At 42.5% G+C, this 25,938-nt stretch overlaps 1 protein-coding gene across 10 annotated transcripts; it reads right to left on the bottom strand.

The window, feature by feature from the left end:
• Positions 1–929: 929 nt before the first annotated feature.
• LOC105923840 (nucleolar protein dao-5) lies at positions 930–24,991 on the bottom strand. Of its 10 annotated transcripts, XM_036145725.1 has the most exons (22): positions 24,718–24,989; positions 21,204–21,329; positions 21,005–21,121; positions 20,816–20,920; positions 18,881–18,997; positions 18,691–18,795; positions 12,822–12,938; positions 12,632–12,736; positions 11,274–11,390; positions 11,084–11,188; positions 9,824–9,940; positions 9,634–9,738; positions 8,505–8,621; positions 8,298–8,420; positions 5,611–5,727; positions 5,403–5,525; positions 3,367–3,516; positions 3,184–3,300; positions 2,958–3,080; positions 2,774–2,884; positions 1,741–1,884; positions 930–1,663 (listed from the first exon to the last, which is right to left on the bottom strand). In XM_036145725.1, the coding sequence occupies exons 1-22, from the start codon at positions 24,761–24,763 to the stop codon at positions 1,587–1,589; spliced, it is 2,484 nt and encodes an 827-aa protein (XP_036001618.1). In that variant the 5' UTR covers positions 24,764–24,989; the 3' UTR covers positions 930–1,586. The 10 variants fall into 10 exon arrangements, with proteins under 10 accessions (XP_036001618.1, XP_036001624.1, XP_036001622.1 ...); XM_036145731.1 differs by lacking the exons at positions 5,611–5,727; positions 8,298–8,420 and having other exon boundaries at positions 24,718–24,991; XM_036145729.1 differs by lacking the exons at positions 18,691–18,795; positions 18,881–18,997 and having other exon boundaries at positions 24,718–24,990.
• Between the last annotated feature and the right edge of the window lie 947 nt (positions 24,992–25,938).

Genomic DNA, 25,938 nt, shown 5'->3' on the forward strand with positions numbered 1-25,938 from the left:
TTAAATATATATATATATATATTCAAATGCAGTTATTTTTCCTAACAAATCATAGTTTAAATCCCAAAAAGCCGCAACGCGCTCATACATTCCCGGCTTCTCCGCCAGGTGTCACTATATCCCACACCATTACGTTGACCGCCGTGTGACGTCACCCTGAAATATAGTAAACAAACATTTTAAAACATGTTTAAAGGCTAATTTCACTCAATCATGGCTTTATAGTTCTACAATATCGTTTTCGTTCAATAGTTTCATTCCCCCTCTTTCTTTGAAAGCTTGAAAAAAAATAATAAAATAATTATATATATATATATATATATATATATATATATATATATATATATATATATATATATATATATATAAAATCGTAATTAGTATGGAAGATTTTAGAAACTGCTGTGTCAAAATTTAGTCCTTTATTGGTGTTGATGAAAAACGAATTGTTTAATTTAGGCTCCATTACTTCACCACAGCGGTGGAATAATGTTCTGGTTTTATGCACTTAATATTGTCTTACCAGCAGTGGAGGCATATTTCAGTAAATATGGATGTATCTAATCTAATAAACCACTGCATTTTGTAAAATTTCAGATTTTCTATGTAAACAAATTGGTTGGTAAATCAAAGTGATTTTTCTACCCTGGGGGGAAAAAAACAGCTCAAAAGATTCATTAAAGGATGAGAGAAAAAGTCTCGCCACCGCTGGAATATGAAATATTTTAAGCAACAACAGATCAAAGCACAAATATCCAATTTGAAGTTAACATTTAGACATAATTATGTTCTTAAAGCACAAATGCTGGGTTCCACTTTCAGGATCGTTGTTTCTATTTATTACGCTGCTGCAGCTTTTCTCTCTGAACCTACGTTCCAATCCTATTTTAACTCCTCAGGCTTGAATACGAACAAAAACAAGTTTTCAGTGTGTTTCAAAGAATGTAGGAAATTTTATTATTAATGGACCAAAAAACAACCTTCGGCACATGTTGACATTAAGGAAAACACGACTGGATCCTTTTAACACATTAAACGGGGATTTTCTTTAATCGGGACAAAAATGAGCTCGACTCAGCAGATTTGATGCACAGTGAAGAAAACGAAACAAACAGAAAACATTTCCAACTAACCACCCCCGATTTCTCCTCCAAAAAAAGGGAAAACATTTTTAAAAAGCATAACTTTTATTCACCTTTTTTAACCTAAAAGCCAAAATTACAGCTGAAGCTCACCAAATTTATTTAAAGTATCCAAAGTTGGGTGAGAGTCACTTTTATATTCAATATTTTGGGAATCTTTTGATCATTGCCTTGGCACACTGAGTGGATTTCATTTATTTTCCTACCAATATAAAATAAAAAGCTAAAAATAAGTTGTACGCAACTTCATGCAGAGTGGACAACAAGTCACAACACCATTAAAAACATTTTCCAAAAACCAGAAGAAGAACTTCGGGCAAACAGGAACGAATAGAAAAAAACCAACATCTACAACAAAAGATTTCAGGAACCTGGAAAATGTGGTTCCCAAACCTAGACTAACGGTCGCTTTAAGGGAAGGTTGAGAACTTTAAACCGCATCTATTATTCCTCCTCACAGGATTTCTCTGGGGTTTCTGCTGTGGGTTTGTCTCCAGTCAGTTCTTTTTCTTCTTCTTCCTCTGCAGAAGAAAACAGACCGTTAGCGTGTTCAGTGATTTGCTGCAGGACTCATGCAGAACGGGGTAAAAAAATCTACCAGTTGTGGGTTTTGCTTTGGGTCCGGTCGACTCTTCGTCTTCACCGTCGCACCTCTGCAGAAGGATCTTCGTCATTCTGGTCACATCTGCGTGTTTGGCTGCTTTAATGGCGGCCTCCTCGTCTAAAATGCTGCTCGGTACATCTGAAACAACAACGTTACGTTAATCAGGAGAACTGGGTCGTGTCGTTAATGTCGTCCGTTTTGGAACAGAACTTAAAGTTTTATTGCTTAGTTTTAGTCCGGACCCGTCCGACATTTCTCATTTCGTACGCGGTAGATCCCTGAGGCGATTCCTAAATGTTCCCAGAACTATATATAAACATTGGGCTGACCGGGCCTACTCAGTGGCGCCACCCTGGCTCTAGAACCAATCACCGACCAGAGCCTTTTTTTTTCACCAAGGCTTTTAATCCAGTTATAACTTTCATTTTAGTTACTGCTACATTTTCTCCTACTACTCTTCAATTTAGCAGTATTTGCCGTTACTTCAAACTTTAACCTTGTTCTCTCCCTGTTTCTTCTCTCCATAGAAAGTACCCCTGGTCCAGTGTGTTAACGTGGTTCCTTCTTTCCCTCAGCCAGTTGTAGCAGAGGGCCGCTCATACTGGGTCTGCATCTGTTAGAGGATTCTTCTTGTTTAAAGAGAGTTGTTCCTCCCCACCTTCAACACATGCTTGTTCAGAATGAGGAAAAGCCTTAAAGTTCAGATTTTTTTTCTAACTGGCCCAAATTCCAATGTTTGAGATTTAATATTGATTAGATCAAATTGGGCTGTTAAAATGTTGTTTTTATGTAAAAGGGACCTGACCTAAATTAAATAAAGTTCCATTATTACTGAGATTATTTGAGGTGAGCAGGTGAAACTGAGATATTTGATGTGAAATTTTGGATCAGGTCTTGATTCCATGTTTTTTTTTTTAAATCAGAAAAAGAAAGAACGTCAACATTCCTTCAACAAAAAAAATGAATTTTCTGTACGTTCTGCCATGAGTTGTGGTTAAACGAGTTCACACTGAGGCGTCTCCAGTACCTTTCCATGTTTTATGCTCTGGGTTCTTCCTTTTCCGAGGCGATGCTTTTGTTTTGCTTTTTGTCTGATTAACCGCATCGTCGTCATCGGAGCTGTCGTCGCTGCTGATCCCTGCCAGCAGACAGTCAAACATCAGTAACTCAGATCACAGCCTTTAGCTAGACTTTAGCTGCAGCTCCAGAACCTTTGGACTTCTTCGGTGGTCTGCCTCGCGGTCTCTTGCCCTTCTTCGTGGAGTTGTTTTCCGGTTCCCTCTTCTTCGAGCCGAGGCTCATCAGAGAATCTTCATCTTCCTCCGAGCTGCTGTCTGAGGAGGAAGAGTCCATAGATCCGTTAAATATGTGACTGAGATGCTTTGACGACAGACTGAAATCTAGTCTGATCTCCATTCAGGGATTTCTTTTTGGTACCTTTCGTCCTCTTTGACGAATCTCTTCGCCGTTTCGGAGAACCGTTGGTCTTCTTCTTCTGCACAACCAGCTCGTCATCGTCAGAGCTGTGCTCGCTTGAAGTCTCGGCATAATTAACTGAAATATAAAAGGAGCATTTATTGGTGTAAAGTGAGAAGGAAACGCGTAAAGCTTCCTGCTTACCGCTCTTCCTGGCTGCGTTCCTCTGGGATTTGTGGGCCGGAGCCCCTTTGTTGTACAGAACCACAGCTTTTCTCTTCCTTTTGGAGGGAAGTTTTTCAGCTATTTCACTTAAGGGCTGATCGTCAGAGCTTTCATCCCTCTCCGATGGCACTGTGGGGGAAAACAAAGCATAAAGAGTCCATTAATGTTAATTAATGTTATTTTAATCAGGATAGACAAAATAATCTGGACCTCATCCGGTCCTAAAAGGATTTAAAATCAAAGCTCAGCTGAACAAATAACAGACAACAGATCGAAGAGAGACATTATTAAACGAACACAGAGCCAAAAAGATTAAAGAGGGAAATCTGAACCAAAAAGTTTGAATTAATTCATCATCATCAGTTGATGTTTCTCCCTTCGCCGCTCTGTTCACACGTCAGGGCGGAGAGACATCAGCATCGGCCTCAGAGCAGCAACCTGGGAAGGGTCTAAGGTCACCTCCAGACAATCTGAAGTCCAGCATCCTGCAGAGAGGAAGATTTTATCCCCGCTGGAAAACATGCACACCAGCTCTGTTGAACAGAACTCCAGTCCGGCCCATTTGCTGAGAAGGTCCGGGTCATTTGGGGAGACGGGAACTCCTGCCGGCCTGGAAAAAAGGTCTCGGTCCACTTTGAGCGAACCAAATGCAGGAGGACTACAAGTCAGAGCATTGTGGGTAAAACAGAAGCCGTCTGAGACGAGACTGCCAGAACAAACGGTTCTGATGTGGATGACAGGTAATTCTACAGTCAGTGGATGTTCTAACACTATCAACTACTAGGAAATTAGGTGCTGAAGTATTTTACATGTTATTCATATTATTTATATATTTATATATATATAAAATATATTTATATATATATAAAATATATATATATATATATATATATATATATATATATATATATATATATATATATATATATATATATATAAATTAATAAAATGCAAAATATTTCAGCACATGACTTTCTCAGTAGTTTTAGAACATAACATAAAATATATGGCATTTGACATTTTAAAAGTTTTAAGCCCCCCCTGAACATCCTCGATATTTGATGCTGTAGCGCACATATTCCCTAGTTACTGGAGGAAAATAGGGAGTACCAATATGGCGGCCGGTGGCTTCAAAGCGACTCGTTCTAACAGCGGCTATTAGCACTCCAGTGTATAATATAGCTCAGTGGAAAAACCGCATTCATGCTAAATTAGCCTGAGCTAGCACATTACTCTGCGTGTTTTAAATAAAAACGTAAAACAACGAACCACGAGGAGATCCCTGGTTGGTCGCTGCGTTTATCAGCTAAGTTACTGGAAGCCAGGAAACGCCGACAGGTGACGAGGCCACAGGTGAAATAACTCATTAATTTACCTGCAGGAGCAGCGACAGACACACAGAGGGAGGTTGTTCACATGTTCGACTCGCTGAACTTTCTGAGTTGCTGGTTCTCATGAATCCAAAGAAAACCTTTGACCACCACAACTTTCATTCCTGCATCTGTGGTCAGTTTGAGACGCTCTTCCAAAAGTTAAAATGATTGAACTTCAATAAACCTCAGACTGGCAGATGTCCGCTTTGCAAAGACCCGCCCTACTCTCTTTCTGATTGGCTAATGTCCCGGCTGTACCAGGTTTCATTGGTTGAGAGCAGCTTCAGTTTAAAACCTTGAATAAAAAGTTTAGACGGAACCAAGTGGACTTGTTTGCTCACTTTAACCCGTATCATAGAAACTGTGAAGCACGGCGGTGGAGGGCTGGTGATGTGGGCTTGTTCTGGAGCCACAGGACCCGGCCTGTTGTAGTTTAGAACTTTATTTACTCCAGGATAACAGCTTAGAACGAGTAGAGCTGAGGTTAGGTTAGACATTTTCAAAATAAGAACCAGAACCTTTTTATCAGGTCCTGATGTGTAGAGCTCTCTGCACGCTGTGAGTTTACGGCTTTTTGCTGAAAATAAAGCGATCAGCGGGTCTGTGGTGAGGAGGAGGAGAAGAAGAAGAGCGTTTTCTCACCTTTCTTCTTCCTGCCAACAGGTTTCTTCTTCTGTGGGCTTTTCTTCTTCTTTTGTGATTTGGAGGAAGGTTTGGAGGTTTTCACCTGAGGCTTGTAGTCAGAGTCTCCTCCTGCGTTGGAATCTGAGGAGAGGAGAACATAAAAGTATTCAAACCCGCCTCAGGAAGCTCCGCTATGAAGGCAGGAGGACATGTGGTGAAGGAACACCTGAGTTTCGATCTTCTGAGCCGTCAGATGTAGGAGGAGTCGACTCCTTTTTCTTTTTTGCTGCAGGTTTTTTCTGCTTTATCAGCGGCTCGTCGTCGTCCGAGGAGTCGTCTGAAGCTACGGGGAAAGATTTACACGTTAAATAACTTACAACTAACTCAAATCCTGTCTTTATCAAACAAAGGCCAGAATAAAGAGCTATGCGTAAAAAACTGAGTACACCCTTTCCAGAACCATCTCCTAACAGTGAAGCACGGCAGTGGAGGGATGATAATCAGGGCCTGTAGACCAAAGCAGTTTACTGTTAAATGTGACACGGTTGGAGCAGACGTTCTCCACCGTGGAGCAGATGTTCTCCACCGTGCAGCAGACGTTCTCCAGGCGTTGTGAGGTCTGAGGAAGTCAGACAACCACGGCTGCTGCAGGAGGTTATTGTGCCATATTAAAGCCATGATGAAATAATTTATGTCAGATTGAATTCTGACCACACAGCCACAAAGGAGAGTTTCAGCTGGGACGGCCTTTCTCTCAGTGGTGTGCTGGCTGTAAACCACACACCACAGACAAAAGGTCAGAGCACTTCTGACCAGACCCTCACTTCTCTCAGACCACTTCTTCCTGGAGCAGTCCAGGACAAAGCTACTTTTTCTTCTTGCTTGGGTCAAAGGAGGAGAGAGGCTGGCTTGAGAACAGCTAGCACTGTGCGGGCCTTAAGGCCCCAAAAGCTCACAAGCTGCACAGAACAGGCGTTATGTGAAACTCATCTGCCCGCTTCAATGGAGTGACAAAAGAGGGGGGGGGGATTCTCGTTCTCTGTGGAGTGGAGGACCTCCGTAGCATCGAAAGGAACTGTTGGAACGAAGCCAAGTTGCACTCTGACTTCTGCGCAAACCAGCCACGAAGTACAGAATGCCGACACAGCTTTTGTTTATTTTTGTCAGCTGTTGCAGGAGAGGTGACTTGAGACGGCGTGGATCAGCTTCCTTTACCCACTTCCAACACTGAGAGAAAGAGGGAGCTGAAATACAGACTGCATACAGACCCCCCCCCCCCCCCCCCCCCGAAAACACGAGGCTGCTGCTAGGCTGCAGAGCCGCAGGCTAAGCCATAGCTGCATGGCCGCAGTCTGCTGCTGAAATGACGTTTTCCCTTTTTACTGCCTTCCTTGGATGACCAAACTGGACAGAACTCACATAAGGCACCGACAGGTTGGACAGGTTAAATGGTTCATTTGGAAATGTTGTGTGATGCATTACCCATGATGCTTTAAACAAAGGGGCTAACGGAATTAGCCCTTGCTAGCATCCGGCTCCATGGCATTGCTAAAATCATTTGAGTGTGTTCTGTGGTTATAATAAATGTTTCCTCTACAGGGTTTCATACATTGATGGGACATTAATGTTTATGTTATCTGGTCACTCTTTATGACTTAAATAAATGTCAAAGCTTTTAAAGTCAGCGCCAAAAATCTGCTTGCCAAAAATGCTATTAGCTTCTGGTAATTTCCAGTTCCGTTTTTTTTACAAAAGCCTGTTCCAAGGATAAAGTTAGTTTGTTTCGCTCCACTGTTGTTCGATAGTGCTATGAGCCTTATTCCCGCATTAATATTGAATATTAATGTCGGTTTAAAGGCGTTTTGGATTAACTTTAAGAGTAACCGATTTTAGCAACCGATCGCTGTAGCGCCCACTAGCTCCCGGAAGTAGAATCGCAATAATAAGATCGGCCGTTCATAAACTTTAAATGATTTTCCTGAGCAAACCATTCTTTAAAATATTATTTCATCAAATAATGTTTTGTTTAACTCAAGATTCGCATTGTGAATGGATTGAAACACGTGCCAAATGTTATTCTAAATTAGTTAAGCTAATTTAACTCGAATCCATGCTTTTTGAATCAGATCTGCTGTGAACAAGGATTCACTGAATTATTCTGATTATGATCAACCACTTTTGTTTTGTCTTTTGTTCTGTTTTTGCATGTAAATAGTTCCTTAGCTTAGTTCCTTTTTATCTTCATTTTGCTTAGTAGTTTAGTTAGATTTCACTAGCCTAGTAGAGAGGATTTGTTAATCGAAATATTGTGTTAATTCAGATAAACACTGTTATATAGTGGTTCTCTGGATTTTCATTTTATTTCTGTTAATAAATTCTTGAACTTGAAGAAAAGTTGTCACTCCTTTATTCAATGTGTGTGCAGAGTTTGCTGTTAAAAGATCGCTAGTGCTCAAATTAATCCCTTTCAACCATTGATATCAGCTTAAGAGCTGAACATCACCAGACAATATTAAATAACTCTCTGTCTGTTAAGTAAGGATTAAATAACTTTAAATGGTGTATAATTGCACAACATTAAATGGCGTCCCTGGGTGGGCTCAGCTTTGTGGCTGTGTGGTCAGAATTCAATCTGACATCAATTAATTCATCATTGCTTTAATATGGCACAACAAGGTTCTACAGGCTGGCTTCTGAATGAGGTTTTACGGGCTGCTGGACCAGGATGAGGACTTTTCTCACACAGCCCTAAGTATCTGCATCCTGGTTAAGGTCAGATCGTTTTATCGTCTCCTGATACATGAAACCCTAGAGCTGAAAGAGGGTGTTCTAACTTTTTACCATGGCTGTAAATAAAGACAAGCAGGAAGCTGCAGAAGAAGAAAAGGAAGAAGAAGAAGAGCGTTTTCTCACCTTTCTTCTTCCTGCCAACAGGTTTCTTCTTCTCTGGGCTTTTCTTCTTCTTCTGTAATCTGGAGGAAGGTTTGGAGGTTTTCACCTGAGGCTTGTAGTCAGAGTCTCCTCCAGCGTTGGAATCTAAGGAGAGGAGAACATAAAATATTCAAACCCGCCTCAGGAAGCTCCGCTATGAAGGCAGGAGGATATGTGGTGAAGGAACACCTGAGTTTCTGTCCTCTGAACCGTCAGATCTGGGAGGAGTTGACTCCTTTTTCTTTTTTGCTGCAGGTTTTTTCTGCTTTATCAGCGGCTCGTCGTCGTCCGAGGAGTCGTCTGAAGCTATGGGGAAAGATTTACACGTTAAATAACTTACAACTAACTCAAATCCTGTCTTTATCAAACAAAGGTGAAGTCAGAATAAAGAGCTATGCGTGATAAACTAAGTACACCCTTTCCAGAACCATCTCCTAACAGTGAAGCACGGCAGTGGAGGGATGATGATCAGGGCCTGTAGACTAAAGTATTTTACTGTTAAATGTGGCGCGTGTGTTGGAGACATGAAGCTCGGTCCAAACAGAACAACGATCCTCAACACAGCAGCACATCTACAACAGAACGGCTGAAAAAGAGAAGAATCAAGGTGCATCAGCGGCCTAGTCAAAGTCCAGACCTCAGGTTGACTGAAATACGGCAGCTTCTGGCAGCTGTGCAGGAAAAACAGTCTGCAAACCAGAATGAACTGAAGACGGGAGCAGACGTTCTCCACCGTGGAGCGGACGTTCTCCAGGTGGTGTGAGGGTCTGAGGAAGTCAGACAACCATGGCTGCTACAGGAGGTTCTACGAGCTGCTGCAGGAGGTTCTACAGGCTGCTGCAGGAGGTTATACTGGCTGCTACAGGAGGTTCTACGAGCTGCTGCAGGAGGTTCTACAGGCTGCTGCAGGAGGTTCTATAGGCTGCTGCAAGAGGTTCTACGAGCTGCTGCAAGAGGATCTACAGGCTGCTGCAGGAGGTTCTACAGGCTGCTGCAAGAGGATCTACAGGCTGCTGCAGGAGGTTCTACAGGCTGCTGCAGGAGGTTCTACAGGCTGCTGCAGGAGGTTCTACAGGCTGCTGCAGAAGGTTCTATAGGCTGCTGCAGGAGGTTCTACGAGCTGCTGGACCAGGATGAGGACTTTTCTCACAAAGCCCTAAGTATCTGCATCCTGGTTAAGGTCAGATTGTTTTATCGTCTCCTGATACATGAAACCCTAGAGCTGAAAGAGGGTGTACTAACTTTTTACCATGGCTGTAAATAAAGACAAGCAGGAAGCTGCAGAAGAAGAAGAAGAAGAAGAAGAGCGTTTTCTCACCTTTCTTCTTCCTGCCAACAGGTTTCTTCTTCTTCTGTGATCTGGAGGAAGGTTTGGAGGTTTTCACCTGAGGCTTGTAGTCAGAGTCTCCTCCTGCGTTGGAATCTGAGGAGAGGAGAACATAAAAGTATTCAAACCTGCCTCAGGAAGCTCCGCTATGAAGGCAGGAGGATATGTGGTGAAGGAACACCTGAGTTTCTGTCCTCTGAACCGTCAGATGCGGGAGGAGTCGACTCCTTTTTCTTTTTTGCTGCAGGTTTTTTTTGCTTTATCAGTGGCTCGTCGTCGTCCGAGGAGTCGTCTGAAGCTATGGGGAAAGATTTACACATTAAATAACTTACAACTAACTCAAATCCTGTCTTTATCAAACAAAGGTGAGGTCAGAATAAAGAGCTATGCGTGAAAAACTAAGTACACCCTTTCCAGAACCATCTCCTAACAGTGAAGCACGGCAGTGGAGGGATGATGATCAGGGCCTGTAGACCAAAGTATTTTACTGTTAAATGTGACGCGTGTGTTGGAGACATGAAGCTCGGTCCAAACAGAACAACGATCCTCAACACAGCAGCACATCTACAACAGAACGGCTGAAGAAGAGAAGAATCAAGGTGCATCAGCGGCCTAGTCAAAGTCCAGACCTCAGGTTGACTGAAATACGGCAGCTTCTGGCAGCTGTGCAGGAAAAACAGTCTGCAAACCAGAATGAACTAAAGACGGGAGCAGAGGTTCTCCACGGTCGGAGCAGACGTTCTCCATCGTGGAGCAGACGTTCTCCAGGCGGTATGAGGGTCTGAGGAAGTCAGACAACCACGGCTGCTGCAGGAGGTTGTACAGGCTGCTGGACCAGGATGAGAACTTATCTCACACAGCCCTAAGTACCGTGATGTTCTCTGGATGTTCATTTTATTTCTGTTAATAAATTCTTGAACTTGAAGTTGTCACTCCTTTATTCTATGTGTGTGCAGAGTTTGCTGTTAAAAGATCACTCGTGCTCAAATTCATCCCTTTCAACCATTGATATCAGCTTAAAAGATGATCATAACCAGACAATACTTAACAGACAGAGTTATTTAATAAGGATTAAATAACTTTAAATAGTGTATAATTGCACAACATTAAATGGCGTCCCTGGGTGGGTTCACCTTTGTGGCTGTGTGGTCAGAATTCAACCTGACATCAATTAATTCATCATGGCTTTAAAATGGCACAACAAGGTTCTACAATCTTCTACAGGAGGTTCTATGAGCTGCTGGACCAGGATGAGGACTTTTCTCACACAGCCCAAAGTATCTGCATCCTGGTTAAGGTCAGATTGTTTTATCGTCTCCTGATACATGAAACCCTAGAGCTGAAAGAGGGTGTTCTAACTTTTTACCATGGCTGTAAATAAAGACAAGCAGGAAGCTGCAGAAGAAGAAGAGGAAGACGAAGAAGAAGAGCGTTTTCTCACCTTTCTTCTTCCTGCCAACAGGTTTCTTCTTCTTCTGTGATCTGGAGGAAGGTTTGGCGGTTTTCCCCTGAGGCTTGTAGTCAGAGTCTCCTCCTGCGTTGGAATCTGAGGAGAGGAGAACATAAAAGTATTCAAACCCGCCTCAGGAAGCTCCGCTATGAAGGCAGGAGGATATGTGGTGAATGAACACCTGAGTTTCTGTCCTCTGAACCGTCAGATCTGGGAGGACTTGACTCCTTTTTTTCTTTTGCTGCAGGTTTTTTCTGCTTTATCAGCGGCTCGTCGTCGTCCGAGGAGTCGTCTGAAGCTACGGGAAAATTCAGACATTAAAGAATTTGCACTAAACAGACAGAACCCATTCTATCTACACACCCTTAGAGATAAAGCCAGAATTTAAAAGCTGTAAGAGGAAATCTATGTACGGCCTTGCTGCCTCCACAGTGTTTCAGAGGTGAAGTAGCAGCCAGGTGCTGCGGATCAGATGCGCTGATTAACTGATCATCAGGACTTTGCTGCTTTAAAGCTGAAAATGTCCCCAGGACAGCGGAGACCCATGAGATCCAGCTGTCCAGCAGCTGAAGCTTGGGCCACAACGGGTCACCAGAACCCTGAGCCTGAACAATAGAGAAGAACCGAGGTGGTACTGTGGCGCCGTTTAAGTCCACACCTGAACCTCTGCAAAGCTGTGGTGGGATCTGAGGAGAACCGTGCAGAAAAACGCCTTCAAGCCTCAAAGAACTGAATACTGGACCAGACGTTCTGCACAACGGTGTGAGGGAAGAACAAGGTTCTACAAGCTGCTAGTGCAGGGAGTTCTACGTAGGGATGGGTCCCTTTCACATTTGAATCGGTACCGGTACTTAATGGTACCCATTTTCAGTCCTTTTGTGTGTTTATGTAATAATTGTTTATTAGTCTATTAATAAAATCTCACATTTTTTAAATTTGACATATTTATTTCTCAATATATAAACTTTTTTGGGTTTAGAAATGACCCTTATTGAATAATTTATTAATTTTAATGCATTGCCTGAATCCACAGCCCCTAAAACAGGTTTTTACCCAAACAGCAGGTATCAGAGGCCCAGAGTGAACTTGAGGTGAAGCTGTGTGTGAATAAAAATTGGTACCCGATAGTACCAATGGGATTCGGTCGGTACCAATAAAAGAACTGAACTCTGTACCCATCCCTAGTTCTACACGCTACTGCAGAACAGGGTTCTATACGCTGCCGACGAAGGGGGAACAATAACTGAGTGGAATCGGTTGTTTTTGTGCACTTGAGGTTAGATTTAAACCTTTTTTTAACCCAGCAAAGATCAGATATTTATAACAGCCTGAGGTGTGAAACCCTAAATATCATATCATGTGTTTAGTTTTTATAGAGACTCCAGGTACAACGATCAGCAGGTCTGAGTGAAGCATCGTCTCCTGATACATGAAACCCCAGAGCTGAAAGAGGGTGTTCTAACTTTTTACCATGGCTGTAAATAAAGACAAGCAGGAAGCTGCAGAAGAAGAAGAGGAAGACAAAGAGCGTTTTCTCACCTTTCTTCTTCCTGCCAACAGGTTTCTTCTTCTTCTGTGATCTGGAGGAAGGTTTGGAGGTTTTCACCTGAGGCTTGTAGTCAGAGTCTCCTCCTGCGTTGGAATCTGAGGAGAGGAGAACATAAAAATATTCAAACCCGCCTCAGGAAGCTCCACTATGAAGGCAGGAGGATATGTGGTGAAGGAACACCTGAGTTTCTGTCCTCTGAGCCGTCAGATCTGGGAGGAGTCGACTCCTTTTTCTCTTTTACTGCAGGTTTTTTCTGCTTTATCAGCGGCTCGTCATCGTCCGAGGAGTCGTCTGAAGCTAAGGGGAAAGATACAGACATTAAAGAATGAGCTCTGAACACACGGATGTTAAGCACGGTGGTGGAGGGATGGTGGTTTGGGTTGCAGCCACAGTGCCGTTGTCACCTTTTGAGTCGCTGTGGCTCGCCGGTGACGATAGTTCGTTATCAATATTAATCAATATTAATTGTCGACAGATGTTTTTGGTGACTTACAGATTTTTTTTATTGCTTTTAAATTTTTAACCAGAGTTACAAGTGTTATCCTCCAGCTTGCTGTGTGTGCAGAAAGTCCCTGTGCACTCTGGACCAGTACCTCTGGGTCAGCCGGGACGGCTCCTGTCAACAAAGATCTGGATGCACAACAGGTTTTGTCACGAACCACAGCAGCCCAAGGACAACGCATGAGCACCTGAAGAGGTGGACCTAGGTTATACAGATGAGCCAGCACAAACTGGCTGCAGATTGTCTGAGGCTAAACAAGTTGTCGGCTACGTTTTCCTGTTCCACACCATGCATGCAGATCATCTAGGGGGGAGACACATTCCTAAGGAGTAGCTGGTTAACCAGCCATATGCGGCTTTTCTCTCTGTCCTGTGCGACTCATGGCAACTTTACTAGTCTGTTGTCGGGTTAACTGAAAATTGTCTTATTTTAAAAAGGTACATAGCCACATTATATGGCTATAAAAAGATCAAAAAACTTTTGATCATGATAAAATAAGGTTAGCTACAACAAGCCTCCATCTTGACGGTGTTTTGATGGTCCTATTTGAGCCAAAAAATAATTTGATGTGGCGCCATCTAGTGGCAGTATTGCAGAACTACCATATTGCCGGTTTGCTTAATTAATAAATCTAAATTAAATAATGCCGGACTGAGCCTGACCCTCTGCAATGCCTCACAGCAAAGCAGCAGCTCAGCGTGATGAAGACCAACCGTTATTAATTAAATAAAACGATCTACAGCAACTTTAAGAACATTTACTCACATCAGTCAACTCTGCGTCACATCTGAGTCTCGGCAGGTTTAGCTTCAGTGAAAACCAACATTCAGACTGGATTGCCACAGACATTCCAGGCTTTTCACTCTTGGAAACATTTTTTTGGCCTTTTTTTCCCACTGGATCTTGGACTTTTCTTCATTATTTCGCCTGGAGATGCTAATAGCCGTTAGCCTCTTCCTTGTTTTAACCCCTGCTGCACATGCACAGTAATACTTGTGTTAAAATCATAAATAAACACGAAAGGCTTTATTTACTAAGAAATTGAGCAAAAACAAAACATAAAACCACCAAAATAACAACCAATACACCAGCAAGACGTGATAATTTATAAAAACTTTATATGCAACCAGAGTGCGCCACTGACGTATACATAAAAAAAATCTGTTAAAATGTGTAAGTACGACCTCGTCGAGGTGCAAACCTGCACCTAATGATGCATCTACGCATATGTGTCTGTGGGGTAAAGTGTCCTTCACCATGAAAGCCACTAAGCTGCAATTACACACAATGTCCACCAGATGGAGGAGTCTCTTTCAAACAGGAAAGGAACAACACAAACCAGCTGTGGTTGTAGTTACCAGTGGGACACACTAGATGGTGCTGTATGGTTTAGGGGAGCTTCCAGGCAGGATCAAAATTACTCTAACTCCAGCTTAGAAATCAGTACTTAAACCTACAATTACACTAGCAACCTCAACAACCACAGACACGAGAATCTATTCAGTAGAAACATGCTTCCTAACCAATTATGTTTAAATAGCACTTTTTGGCAAAGTGCAGAAAATCATAACCTTCAAAAATCTCAATTGTATTTATTTAATTCAGCAATTGCTGGTCATTCGAAGAACCCACCCAGGGACGCCATACTGATATGCAGTTATACCTGTTTGACTATGAATATTATTATTAATTATAATTGGCAATTATAATTTATAATATATTATTCAAAGTTAAAGGATAGCTATAATGAAATGTATTTTAAATGGTTGTGATGAAGGTCTATGAGCCTGTAATGATTAGCACTAAGGAAGTTGTTCTCAGATGTTCGAGCCACTGCACTTTCTGACTTGTTGGCTCGCATGAATAAAAGAAAACCTCTCAACACTGCTACTTTCATTCATGCATCTGTGGCCGGTTTGAGATGCTCTTCCAAAAGTTAAAATGATGGAACACCGACAAACCTCAGACTGGCAGGTGTTCGCTTTGCAAAGACCCGCCCTACACCATTTCTGATTGGCTAATGTCCCGGCTCTACCAGGTTTCATTGGTTGAGCGCAGCTTCAGTTCAACCTTGAATAAAAACTGAACCAAGCGGATAATTTTTGCACTTTTTGTGTAGAGATGGAGAACTTTAACCCATGGTAACCAAAGAAGACCTTGGTGGCAGTAAGCGCCCAAAGAGATTTTTAGGAGGACTGATAACTTCGGTTGCAGCGATTGGATCGGTTTTCTCAACTGGTCTCTCGGCAGCAAATTCTGTCAATCTGAAGACCGTCCAAAGACACATCCAAGAACTAGATGAAGAAATGCCAGAAATCTAACAGAGACTTCTCCTACAACAGAGACCGATAAATATCCAAACTAAAACCCTTCAGGGTACAAAGGTTACCGTAAATTTACACTCTGCACTCCTCAATAACACCACGCATGCTTTGGAGACGCTCACAGAAGTGGTCCAGAATGACATGATGTACACTCAGGATGTTAGAGACTTAATGCAGCATCTTACTCGAGAGGTTAGCTCATCTGTAAATACCCTTGCTGAAGGACAGATTCCTCCGTACCTGGTACCTGTAGATTTTATCCAAAAGGTGCACAAATCTGCACCTACTGAAACTCTGCAACCACCACAAACACACCTGGTTTACAGCCTGGGTAGTGCAATTCCAATATTTGGAAACCCTGACAACCTAGAGATAGCATTTATGTTAAACCTTCCCATAACTGAAAGAGCTAACATGTGTAGCCTTAAGTCAGCGTTAAACGTAATTTTTTTAACTTTATTTTTAGTTTTTAACAGGACCAAACAAGTGAGGGCTGGAGCGCATATACAATATTCAGAGCAATGTCATTTACACTGCATTGCTGGTCTGAATCACCAAAATCAAAATAAATAACACATAAAACCAACAATCCAGGAGCAGGGTACACACCACAAAGACCGAAGAGGCAGATATAATTTAAATTCACAATGGTACATTGTTATAAGTCTTTGAGTAACTGTTCCATTTTTCCCAGAGTCTCCTTTCTCCTTCTGGAGACGTAATGAAAAAGTAAATGTCTTTATTTCGTGGATCAAGTTTATAATGTTTATAATGGGGGGGGCTTAACTGGAGCGAGCATTGGGTGATTGCCTTCTTGCTTGCAATCAAACAAATCTTTAGTAAGCATGTGTCACTGTGTCCAGGATTTCAGAGATTAATTTCTTAACATCGTGCCAAAACATCTTAAATTTAGGACAGGAACAGAACATATGAAAATAATCTGCAGAAACCACCCCTCGCCCCTCCAGTATGGTGACTGTGTGCAGCTTAACCTCAATTTCTGCTTTGGTGTAATAAAAAAAACCTGATTAGATTCTTCCAGCCAAAGTTTTGCCATTCTAAAGAGTTATTAGTAGAAAAAGTGTTCCTCCAGAGTTGTAACCAAACGTCCTCTGAGACTGTAATGTTGGCTTCCTTTCCCCACCGCTCTCTGAGATAATCTGTTGACCTCTTATTCATAGATGTGAAATTTCTGTAAAGCTAAAGGACGCCGTTCGTATTACCGGCGGCGTATGCATCCATAAAGACTTGCATTACCCCCGGATTTACCACCAAGTCAAGGGCCATTTTTTCCGTCCTAAAAAAACTCTGCACCAGCGCATAACGATAAAATTCTCCTCTTCCAATCTCATAAACCTGGCATAAATCCTTGAAATTTATTAAATGGCCATTTTTTATTATTATTTTACAGAAGGAAGTGGTTCCTTGTTTGGCCCGCAGCCTGTATTTATGGTCTAGAAATGCTGGGAGAAAGCATGGATGGTGCACAGGCCAACTCAACACTCCTGTTTTTGCAGATCATTTTTTTAACCACTTCATCCCACTTTTTCAAGGAAATCTACACACCAGTTTTGGAATTGGTATACGTGAGGAAGCCTGTCCAAGCAACCAAGCGCAGATTGTATAGAGAAGTCCAACATAGAGAGCTCAATGTTCTTCCATTTAGACTGGTAGTTTGGGTTAGACCAGCACACTAAGGGTCTAATCTGGCCGACATGTAACAGTCCACTAAGCAGGCAGGGCCATTCCCCCCTGCTCCCTCGGCAGACGAAGGCTTGAGCTTTTTACTCTTGGTCTTTTGTTACTCCATATAATGAAAAATGGTTAACCCACCTCCTAAATTGTTTTGCTGGGACCTCCACAGGGAGCGCTGCAAAGATATATAATAATCTAGGGAGGACATTTACCTTTATTGTCCGTACGCTTCTGCCAAGGTCGAGAGGAAGCAGGCTCCACCTGTCCAGATCATCATAGATTTTCTTATTTATTTGTTTGAAATTAATTTCATATAGGTGCACAAGGTTTTTTGTTAATAAAACACTAAAGTATTCCATTTGTGATTGATGCCATTTAAGTCGATAACTAGCCGATAATTGCTTTGATGGATAGAAGAAGGTCAAAATTTGTTGTTTTTTTTTTTGTACATTAGTTTATAACCAGAAAATATCCCATAAGTTTCCAGAAGGTTCATAAGCAGAGGGATACCAGCTTCAGGATTTTCCATGGCTACAAGACCATTAGCCGCATATAGGCATATTTTGCTTTTCCCATTGTCACCCCCCTGTAAACCTGTCTACTCCCTGATAATCTGAGACAGAGGCTCAATTAAAAAGGTTAAATAATAGCGGACTTAACGGACACCCATCATACGCATCATATGCCTTCTCAGCATCAAGCCTGAGAAGGTCCACACTTTATTTTCTTTAATTACATAATCAATAATATCAATGGCCCTTATATTATCAAACCTGTCTGGTCCTCATCTATCAAAGATGGCATCAAAATGATTAATCTTTTATGTAATATTGCCTTGCCTTGCCTTTGCCAAAATGTGCCTAATATTGCTAGACATAATTAGCAATCTGTATTTAAAACACTAACTGGTCTGTACCCTTTAGAGTCTGTTTTGTCTTTTGATCAAATAGCTTTCAAAAGTGGAGGGGACAGGTCCCCTTCATACATAATTATTGTGACGCCCACATGTGAAGGTAATGAGAACATCCAAACAAATCAAAGTTAAACAACAAACTCCCAGATGGCACACAGAGGTGCGATTGCTACTATTACTTGTTAACTAAAAAGGTAAGTTGCACTCTGAACCATAATTTGGTTTATTTTAAATAAAATCCTGTTCTCTGAGGACTCGGGTGTTTTTATTTATTAATGTATAAATACTGAGAGCTTCCTTTATACGTCATGATGGAGGTGGGACTTCATACCTATTAATTGTAAGACATGGGTCAGAGTTGCTCCACAACAATGTGGGAGATTAAAAAAAAAAGAAAAGCAGGGAGTCACTTCTGCAGAAGGAGGTTCTAAACGCTGCAGGGCTGTACCAGGGAGGCAACAGCATTGTCCCATAAAGCAGAAACATAAATACCATGTGTGTTTAGTTGTTACAGGGACTCCAGGAACAAAGTTCAGCAGGTCTGCGTGAAGCTGCAGAGGAAGAAGAAGAGGAAGAGGAGGAAGAAGCTGCAGAAGAAGAAGAGTGTTTTCTCACCTTTCTTCTTCCTGCCAACAGGTTTCTTCTTCTTCTGTGATCTGGAGGAAGGTTTGGAGGTTTTCACCTGAGGCTTGTAGTCAGAGTCTCCTCCTGCGTTGGAATCTGAGGAGAGGAGAACATAAAAGTATTCAAACCCGCCTCAGGAAGCTCCGCTATGAAGGCAGGAGGATATGTGGTGAAGGAACACCTGAGTTTCTGTCCTCTGAGCCGTCAGATCTGGGAGGAGTCGACTCCTTTTTCTCTTTTGCTGCAGGTTTTTTCTGCTTCATCAGCGGCTCATCGTCGTCCGAGGAGTCGTCTGAAGCTACGGGGAAAGATTCAGACAAAAAACATTGGCTCCTCTGTATTCTTCAGAATCTGTCCAACAGCTGAAGCTCGGCCCAAACTGGGGTGATCAACACTACAATGATCTGAAACAAAGGATAAAATCTGCAACAGAATAGCTGAAAATGACACAAATCAAGAGGTCGCAATGGCCTAGTCAAAGTCCAGACCAAAGAGGCCCAACAACTAAGAGGACGTTGCTGAAGTAAATGTCTCCAATTCTCAATGAACTGAAGCAACGATGGAAAGAAGTCCACAACGTGAGAAACTTGTGAGTTTAGGTTTCTTTTTCCTCTTCACACAGGGTTTCCATCCCTTTAGCCGAACTGCCATGTTAACGTAGTGGAGGGGTTAACACCAACCCTAACTCTGGTCACATGCACCTGAAGTGCTTGTACGTTTTCTAGAAATGCAAAGAAAAAATAAATAAAAGAATTCCTCCAAGACCGCAGTTGATCACTGGTCAAACAGCTCCATGACGGGCTTTGGATCAAAACGGCATATCTGGCCGACATATTCATGCTTTCCAGTGTAAGGAAGCTTGCTTTGTTCACTCTGGGTATGCTCAGGGTTGAAAGAAGGCTGAAAGGGGCATTGTGGAGAAGGAACGTCTTCTGGGTTGTCAGATCTGGGAGGAGGTGAGCAGTCGGTGACGCTGTTGGCGTGTCTTTACGCGCCTACTTCATCCAGCACATGAACCTGCTCTACGAGATGAAAAACGAGCCGGATGGTTTCATGGAAGAGAAACCATCTGGAGACGGTTCTGCTTCTGGTCAGGTGGGTCCCGGTGGTTCTCAGGGACCGGCACCATTTGATGTTGGACGGGTATGAGATCCTCGCTACAAACATCGTGATCAAGCAGTTTGGTCCATGAGTAAATCTGGTACCAGGCCACCTGAGGAGAGGGGCGGAGGAGTCAACGGACCACCAGCGGGGCGAGCTACTGTACAGACCTGTAAAACCCAATCGGTGGCGAGGGTGAGAAGGTCTATTGGAAGAACCTGTTTTAAAAGCCCTTATGTTCCAGAGCAGGCTGGAAACATGGAGCCAGAAGGTTCAGCACCTCAACTGCAGACGTGTCTCCCTAAAGCCGAGACGCAATGGTCATCAGTACCGATCCCAGCGGTAGCGGTGAAGGAGGCTGCCAAACTGAAGCAGCCTCATAAGACCACGAGATCTAGAGAACTTAAAGGTAGGGTCGCCGATTTGTCTGAAAATGTAGGTAAAAAATGTCCAAGACCGTCTCACCTGCTCTTCTGCTCCTCTGGAGGATCGTGTGAAACAAATCTCCCAAATCCACTCTGGTCTTATTTCTTTCTACTGAGGCCTTCCTCTTCTGTTCAAAGTATACAATGAACGGCTAACCGCTAAGCTAACAGGTACATCAACACTCGAAGTGAAGATTCCCATCCAGCAAGCGGAAACTAACAAGGAAAGAGCGCGCACACTGGCTTTATGTGAGCACATCAGAATGATCGGCATGTGGGACAACCGATAGATAAGGTGATACCCTCAGAGGTTGAGGAACAGAGGAGGAAATTATGACAAATCCATGCCGTTCAGACCAAACGTCAGTTTTACAGGCCTGCAGCTCTCCCAGAGAGATTTTGTAATCTCCTTTTTCTGAATACATAATGTATTGACTACTGTCAGCATGGAAGGATTATTCCACCTATAGCAAAAGGTGTTTCTGATACATGAAACCCTAGAGCTGAAAGAGGGTGTGCTAACTTTTTACCATGGCTGTAAATAAAGACAAGCCGGAAGCTGCAGAAGAAGAAGAAGAGCGTTTTCTCACCTTTCTTCTTCCTGCCAACAGGTTTCTTCTTCTTCTGTGATCTGGAGGAAGGTTTGGAGGTTTTCACCTGAGGCTTGTAGTCAGAGTCTCCTCCAGCGTTGGAATCTGAGGAGAGGAGAACATAAAATATTCAAACCCGCCTCAGGAAGCTCCGCTATGAAGGCAGGAGGATATGTGGTGAAGGAACACCTGAGTTTCTGTCCTCTGAACCGTCAGATCTGGGAGGAGTCGACTCCTTTTTATCTTTTGCTGCAGGTTTTTTCTGCTCTATCAGCGGCTCGTCGTCGTCCGAGGAGTCGTCTGAAGCTACGGGATAGATTTACACGTTAGAAAATAAGGACTAAAACCTGTTCCCATTTAAAGAAATATGAATGTCTGTCGTCATCACCTTCACTCTTCTTTGAATCTGCGTTGGAGCCTTTGGCGTTGTCACATGACTTGTCACTGTGTGACGTCGCGACGAGCTTCGACAGAGGGACAATCTCCTCTTCACCGGAGGAGGAGCTTTCTTTCCCTGATTGGTTACAGAAACAAGCGCGTGAGCGCTTCTCGGTACCAGAGCGTAAACCACAATTATAAGAACACTATAATAAAACAGTAGTAGTAATTATTAGATAATAGAAACTCCCAATGAAGAAAAATGCAATTTAAAATGTTTATTTATTATAATCAGGCTTCTCGGCAGCACATTTCAGTGTAATGGACAGTTATGCTGAAAGTTTTCAAAATTTGCCCTAAATTAAACCGTAAGCATAACAGTCAGTACAATGTTTGAGAGCAACATAGAAAAGTCAGTAAAGCTTTTGAACGCACATCCAGTGACCAATCAGAACCTACGTAGTGTGACATCATCTGAGGCTCTGTTGACTTTTTATTCTTGCATAGCTTCAGCTTTTCAGAAATAACTGAATCGCTCCTTCCGTTGTCGGACGGCCTTTTGTCTGTTAGCTGGAGTTGCGGTGTATCGCCCTTCTGGTATGGCGCTAGAAGAGTCTCAATATTTACAAATGTACATATGTGATTCAACCATGCACAGCATGGTTCAAACAAGCCCAAAATTATTCCATACACAATTATCTGCTCCCATAGAGGCTTTTTCTGGTTAAAAGGTGTAAAGTAAACCAATCAGACAAACTGCAGACGTGACGTAAAAAAGGCACAATCAGAGTTCTACAGTCAACATTTTACGATTTAATTCAACATGGCGAGCGGCGGTCGAGCGGGACTACGGTGAATGATTCTGTTTAAACGGAAGAAGGCGCACTAGCAAACAAACACTCTGTAGCGGCGGCCATCTTGTTTGTTTTGGTTGAGGGATTGTCGGGTGTTGCCCGTCACCGAACATATAAAAGCCGACCACGCCTCTGATTGGTCGGTATCAGGGAAGAGGGCTCTGTGGGAGAAGTTCCAGACTCAGTTCGCTGTAGAGCAAAGCAAAACCCAAACTGAGTCTGGCTGTTCAGGCTAATTCATCCGCTCTGTGCCTCTGATCATTTCATAAGTAATTTAAAAAGGCTCATTTCAACATTCAAACAAGTTTATATATTGAGAAATAATTATTTTAAACAGAAATTTTTTTAGATTTTATTTCAAAACTAACATTTAGTACTATAAACACAAAAACGTACCGAAAATAGGTACCGTTAAAGCACCAGTATTGAGCTGGACGATAATTCAATAACAATATATATATATCTACAACAGAAAAAAAGAGTCAATAAAAACTCCAATAGAATAAAAGTTTTCCTTCTTTATGCATTCTAGTCATGTAGGTTAATATTATAGTCATTAGATCCTCCCAACCAATCACAACGCAGATCCAGGAACCAAGCTCCACCCCCTTTCAGAGAGTTTCAGATATTCAGAATCTGAAGATGAGTTTTTACACGCAGATCATATTGCAATAATATTTCAGGGTATTAAGATGCTGCCCCATTTACAAGCAAACTGTAGGACACCAATCACCTGGAAATTATAAACCCTTTTCCAGGCTTTATAAAAGCTGTGTGTATGCACGAGGATATAAACACCGTGCAACAAATTAGATAATTAGATTAGGATTAGATGCGCGTGTGACAGAGTGAAAAACAATAAATAATGAACAATAATTCAAACGGAATACCATGTATGAAAAAAAGTGTTTCGGCATGAGAAAACGTATTTATTTACACATCGTGGAGTGAAGTGTCTATGTATACTACGTCCGAGCCACCCCGCCCCCGCCCTCATTGCTGCTTTTTTGGGCTTGTTTTTCTCACAAAATCTGGCAACACTGCTATTAACCCAACAAACATATTTTTTGGACTGTAGGAGGAAGCTGGAATGCCCAGAAAGAACCCACTTATGCACATGGAGAACATTCAATATAGGCCTGTGTGGTATCACAGTTCGTACCGAAAACCGGTCTTTATTTTCTTTATGATAGGAATTTTTCATATAAGTTACCGCTATACCGGTGAATAGTCTAAACTCCCGGGATGTGCGCGGTGGGAAATTGTTCTCCAGGGACAGATTTCTCTGCTGCACACAAACGTCACAGCTCATGCCGAGGAAAGTTTTGAAAGAGGTTGGCTGCAGGCAAAAGTTTTCAGAGTAAAGCCAAAGTTGAGCTTCTGTGCTTTCTGTGTCTCTGCTCTGTCTTCTCTAACATAGAAAGTACTCCTGGGTCAATGTGAGCTTCTGTGCTTTCTGTGTCTCTGCTCTGTCTTCTCTAAGCCCCAGTGGGTGGAGGCAGATGAGCGTTCACACTGAGCCTGGTTCTGGTTCTGCTGGAGGTTCTCCTCCCTGTTAAAGGGGAGTTTTCCTCTCCACTGTCGCTTCATGCATGCTCAGTATGAGGGATTGCTGCAAAGCCATCAACAATGCAGACGACTGTCCACTGTGGCTCTACGCTCTTTCAGGAGGAGTGAATGCTGCTTGGAGAGACTTGATGCAACCTGCTGGGTTTCCTTAGAGAGGAAACTTTCTCACCAACCTGGAGGATCTGATGGAGTCTGACTTTGGAAAGAGCCTTGAAGTGACATGTTGTTAATTGGAGCTAAAGAAATAAAATGTAATTTAATTGAACTACTAAAAATTAATTATAGTAATATAGCAGCAATTATTGTTATATGATTAATGGCTGTTATCACTGTCAGAAACAGTATTTAAGCATGGGATTTTTTGTTTTTGTTGTTTTTGGACTATTAATTTAAAAAGAATCGCTGGCCGTGGAAATTAACATTTGGATTGTTTGTCATGAAAATGTTTTTTTCTTATCTTTTTTTTTTACAGACGGAGCTACAAAAGATGAGCACATTAATAACTTTTCAACGTCACAATTTGTGCATTGTTTGCTGACTTACAGTTTTTTTATATTTTCCTAGCATATTACCTCATAGGACGTTCAGTGATAAAGATGGTTAACTGCACTAATAATACAAACTGTTCAATAAACATGTTCTGTTTTGACTGCAACCATTATCATTCTAATTCTTTAACTAAACTATATTTTGAAGGGGTTTTGCATTGACTGTCTCTGGACAAAACATTGTAAAGTCCTTGGGACAGTAAAACGAGCCATTTAAAGCAAATCAAGTTCAGTTACTCTTTTCTTATTAGGCGATAACTTAAGAATGCCCTTATTGGGGGGGGGGGGGGTACCGTTAAATACCGTAAACCCAATGTTGGTTGTAGAAAAACCGTGATATGAAAATGCAAAAGACCCCAAGCTGGGATTTGAACCCAGGACATTTGGATGCAAGGCAGCGATGCTAACCACCGCGCTCAGTGGGAAACTGTAAAAAAAGTCCGCAAAACTACACGTTGTGTAATTTTCTTTTAAAATGCAGAGTTAACGCGTGTTTCAGCTCCAGTCTGGCTGCAGGTAACCCAGAAGGAACATGTCCGGATGAAGCGGCTACCTGAAGCTCGGCGGGTCACCAGGCTGCTAGCGGTGCTGCAGTCCATCTTCACGGTCTGCCTCACTTCATCTGGGGGGGACTCTCCGGCCTTTATCCGACCTGACCGCCGCCGCTGCCGCTGCCGCTCCACCGCCGACCCGCAGACCAGGTACCAGTCCCCCGGAACTCCGGGAAAGGTTCGGACACAACCAACAGCTCCTGCAGCAAAAACCGCGGCAATAACCGCTTTGTTTCCTTCCGGTTAGCACTGAGAGGGAAAAGCGGGCGGCGGTTGTTGATGACGCGTCACACGTGCCGTAGTGGTTTCCTAGCAACAAAGATGAGAAGGAGCCGCTACAAAATACGCCTCTAAGCCCAAATTTATCTATTTTTTTATTTATATGGATTTATTACTAAACATTTAACGACCATGCGCGTTGTTGCTTCCTCGGCCAGAGATACTGAATTTGCACAATAAGCAAATGAGGTTACTAAGGTGGCATGACGTCCACGGCCTGGGAATGTATGGGCTGACTAGAAAATGTTTTCAGTCAAATTGATTATTTTTACTTTAACCGCTGAATATTATGGATTTTTAAAAATTTGCATTAATACATGTCTTATGCCCTTCACATTTGTAAATAAAAAATTTTGTTTGTTTTTAAAGAGTATTATTATGTTTTCTGCTCAAAGCGGTTAAAGTAAACTAATACCTACTCCCGAGTCCCGACAGTAGATGGCGCAAGTTTAAAAACAATAGTCTAACCTACTGGATCTAAAGTCCCTTAAATGAAAGTTGCGTCATGGGCGTTCCATTTTTTTCGGGTCACGTGATCTCATGCGGCCATTTTGGGTCTAAACTCAGCTAAGCCCAGTGCGTTTATAACACTGCAAGCGACCGATTTCTGATATTTTCACTCCTGATTATTTTGAGTATTTCTTTATTTCGAAAATAAGCCACCATGCCAGGGTGTTGTGCCCACGGCTGCAGCAACAGCACTGATAAAGGGACGCGGATGTTCCGTTTTCCAAGCGATGAAGAGCGGCGTTTATTGTGGATCAACGAGTCAGTCGCTTGGACCAAGAGACGAACAAAACTTGGAGACCTACAACAAACTATCGCTCCTGTGAGGTATGTGGGCTTTTTTTTCTGAAGTCAGGGTTTCCCGCAGCGCTAAGTTTGGCGAGGCGGCCGCCTCGCCAATATTAAAAAAAACAAAACCGTGCAAAGCTTGTCTCTCC

The sequence above is a fragment of the Fundulus heteroclitus genome, chromosome 13, assembly GCF_011125445.2.
Source record: "Fundulus heteroclitus isolate FHET01 chromosome 13, MU-UCD_Fhet_4.1, whole genome shotgun sequence".
NCBI classification, from domain to species: Eukaryota; Metazoa; Chordata; class Actinopteri; order Cyprinodontiformes; family Fundulidae; genus Fundulus; species Fundulus heteroclitus.

What these genes read in the sequence shown, in the direction of transcription:
- LOC105923840 (XM_036145725.1), bottom strand. Translation starts at nt 24,763, where the DNA reads ATGGACTGCAGCACCGCTAGCAGCCTGGTGACCCGCCGAGCTTCAG. An exon ending in CTCAGAGGACAGAAACTCAG is followed by an intron (nt 18,796 to 18,880) that starts GTGTTCCTTCAC and finishes TCCTCTCCTCAG; the next exon opens with ATTCCAACGCAGGAGGAGAC. An exon ending in AGAGCATAAAACATGGAAAG is followed by an intron (nt 1,885 to 2,773) that starts GTACTGGAGACG and finishes TTGTTGTTTCAG; the next exon opens with ATGTACCGAGCAGCATTTTA.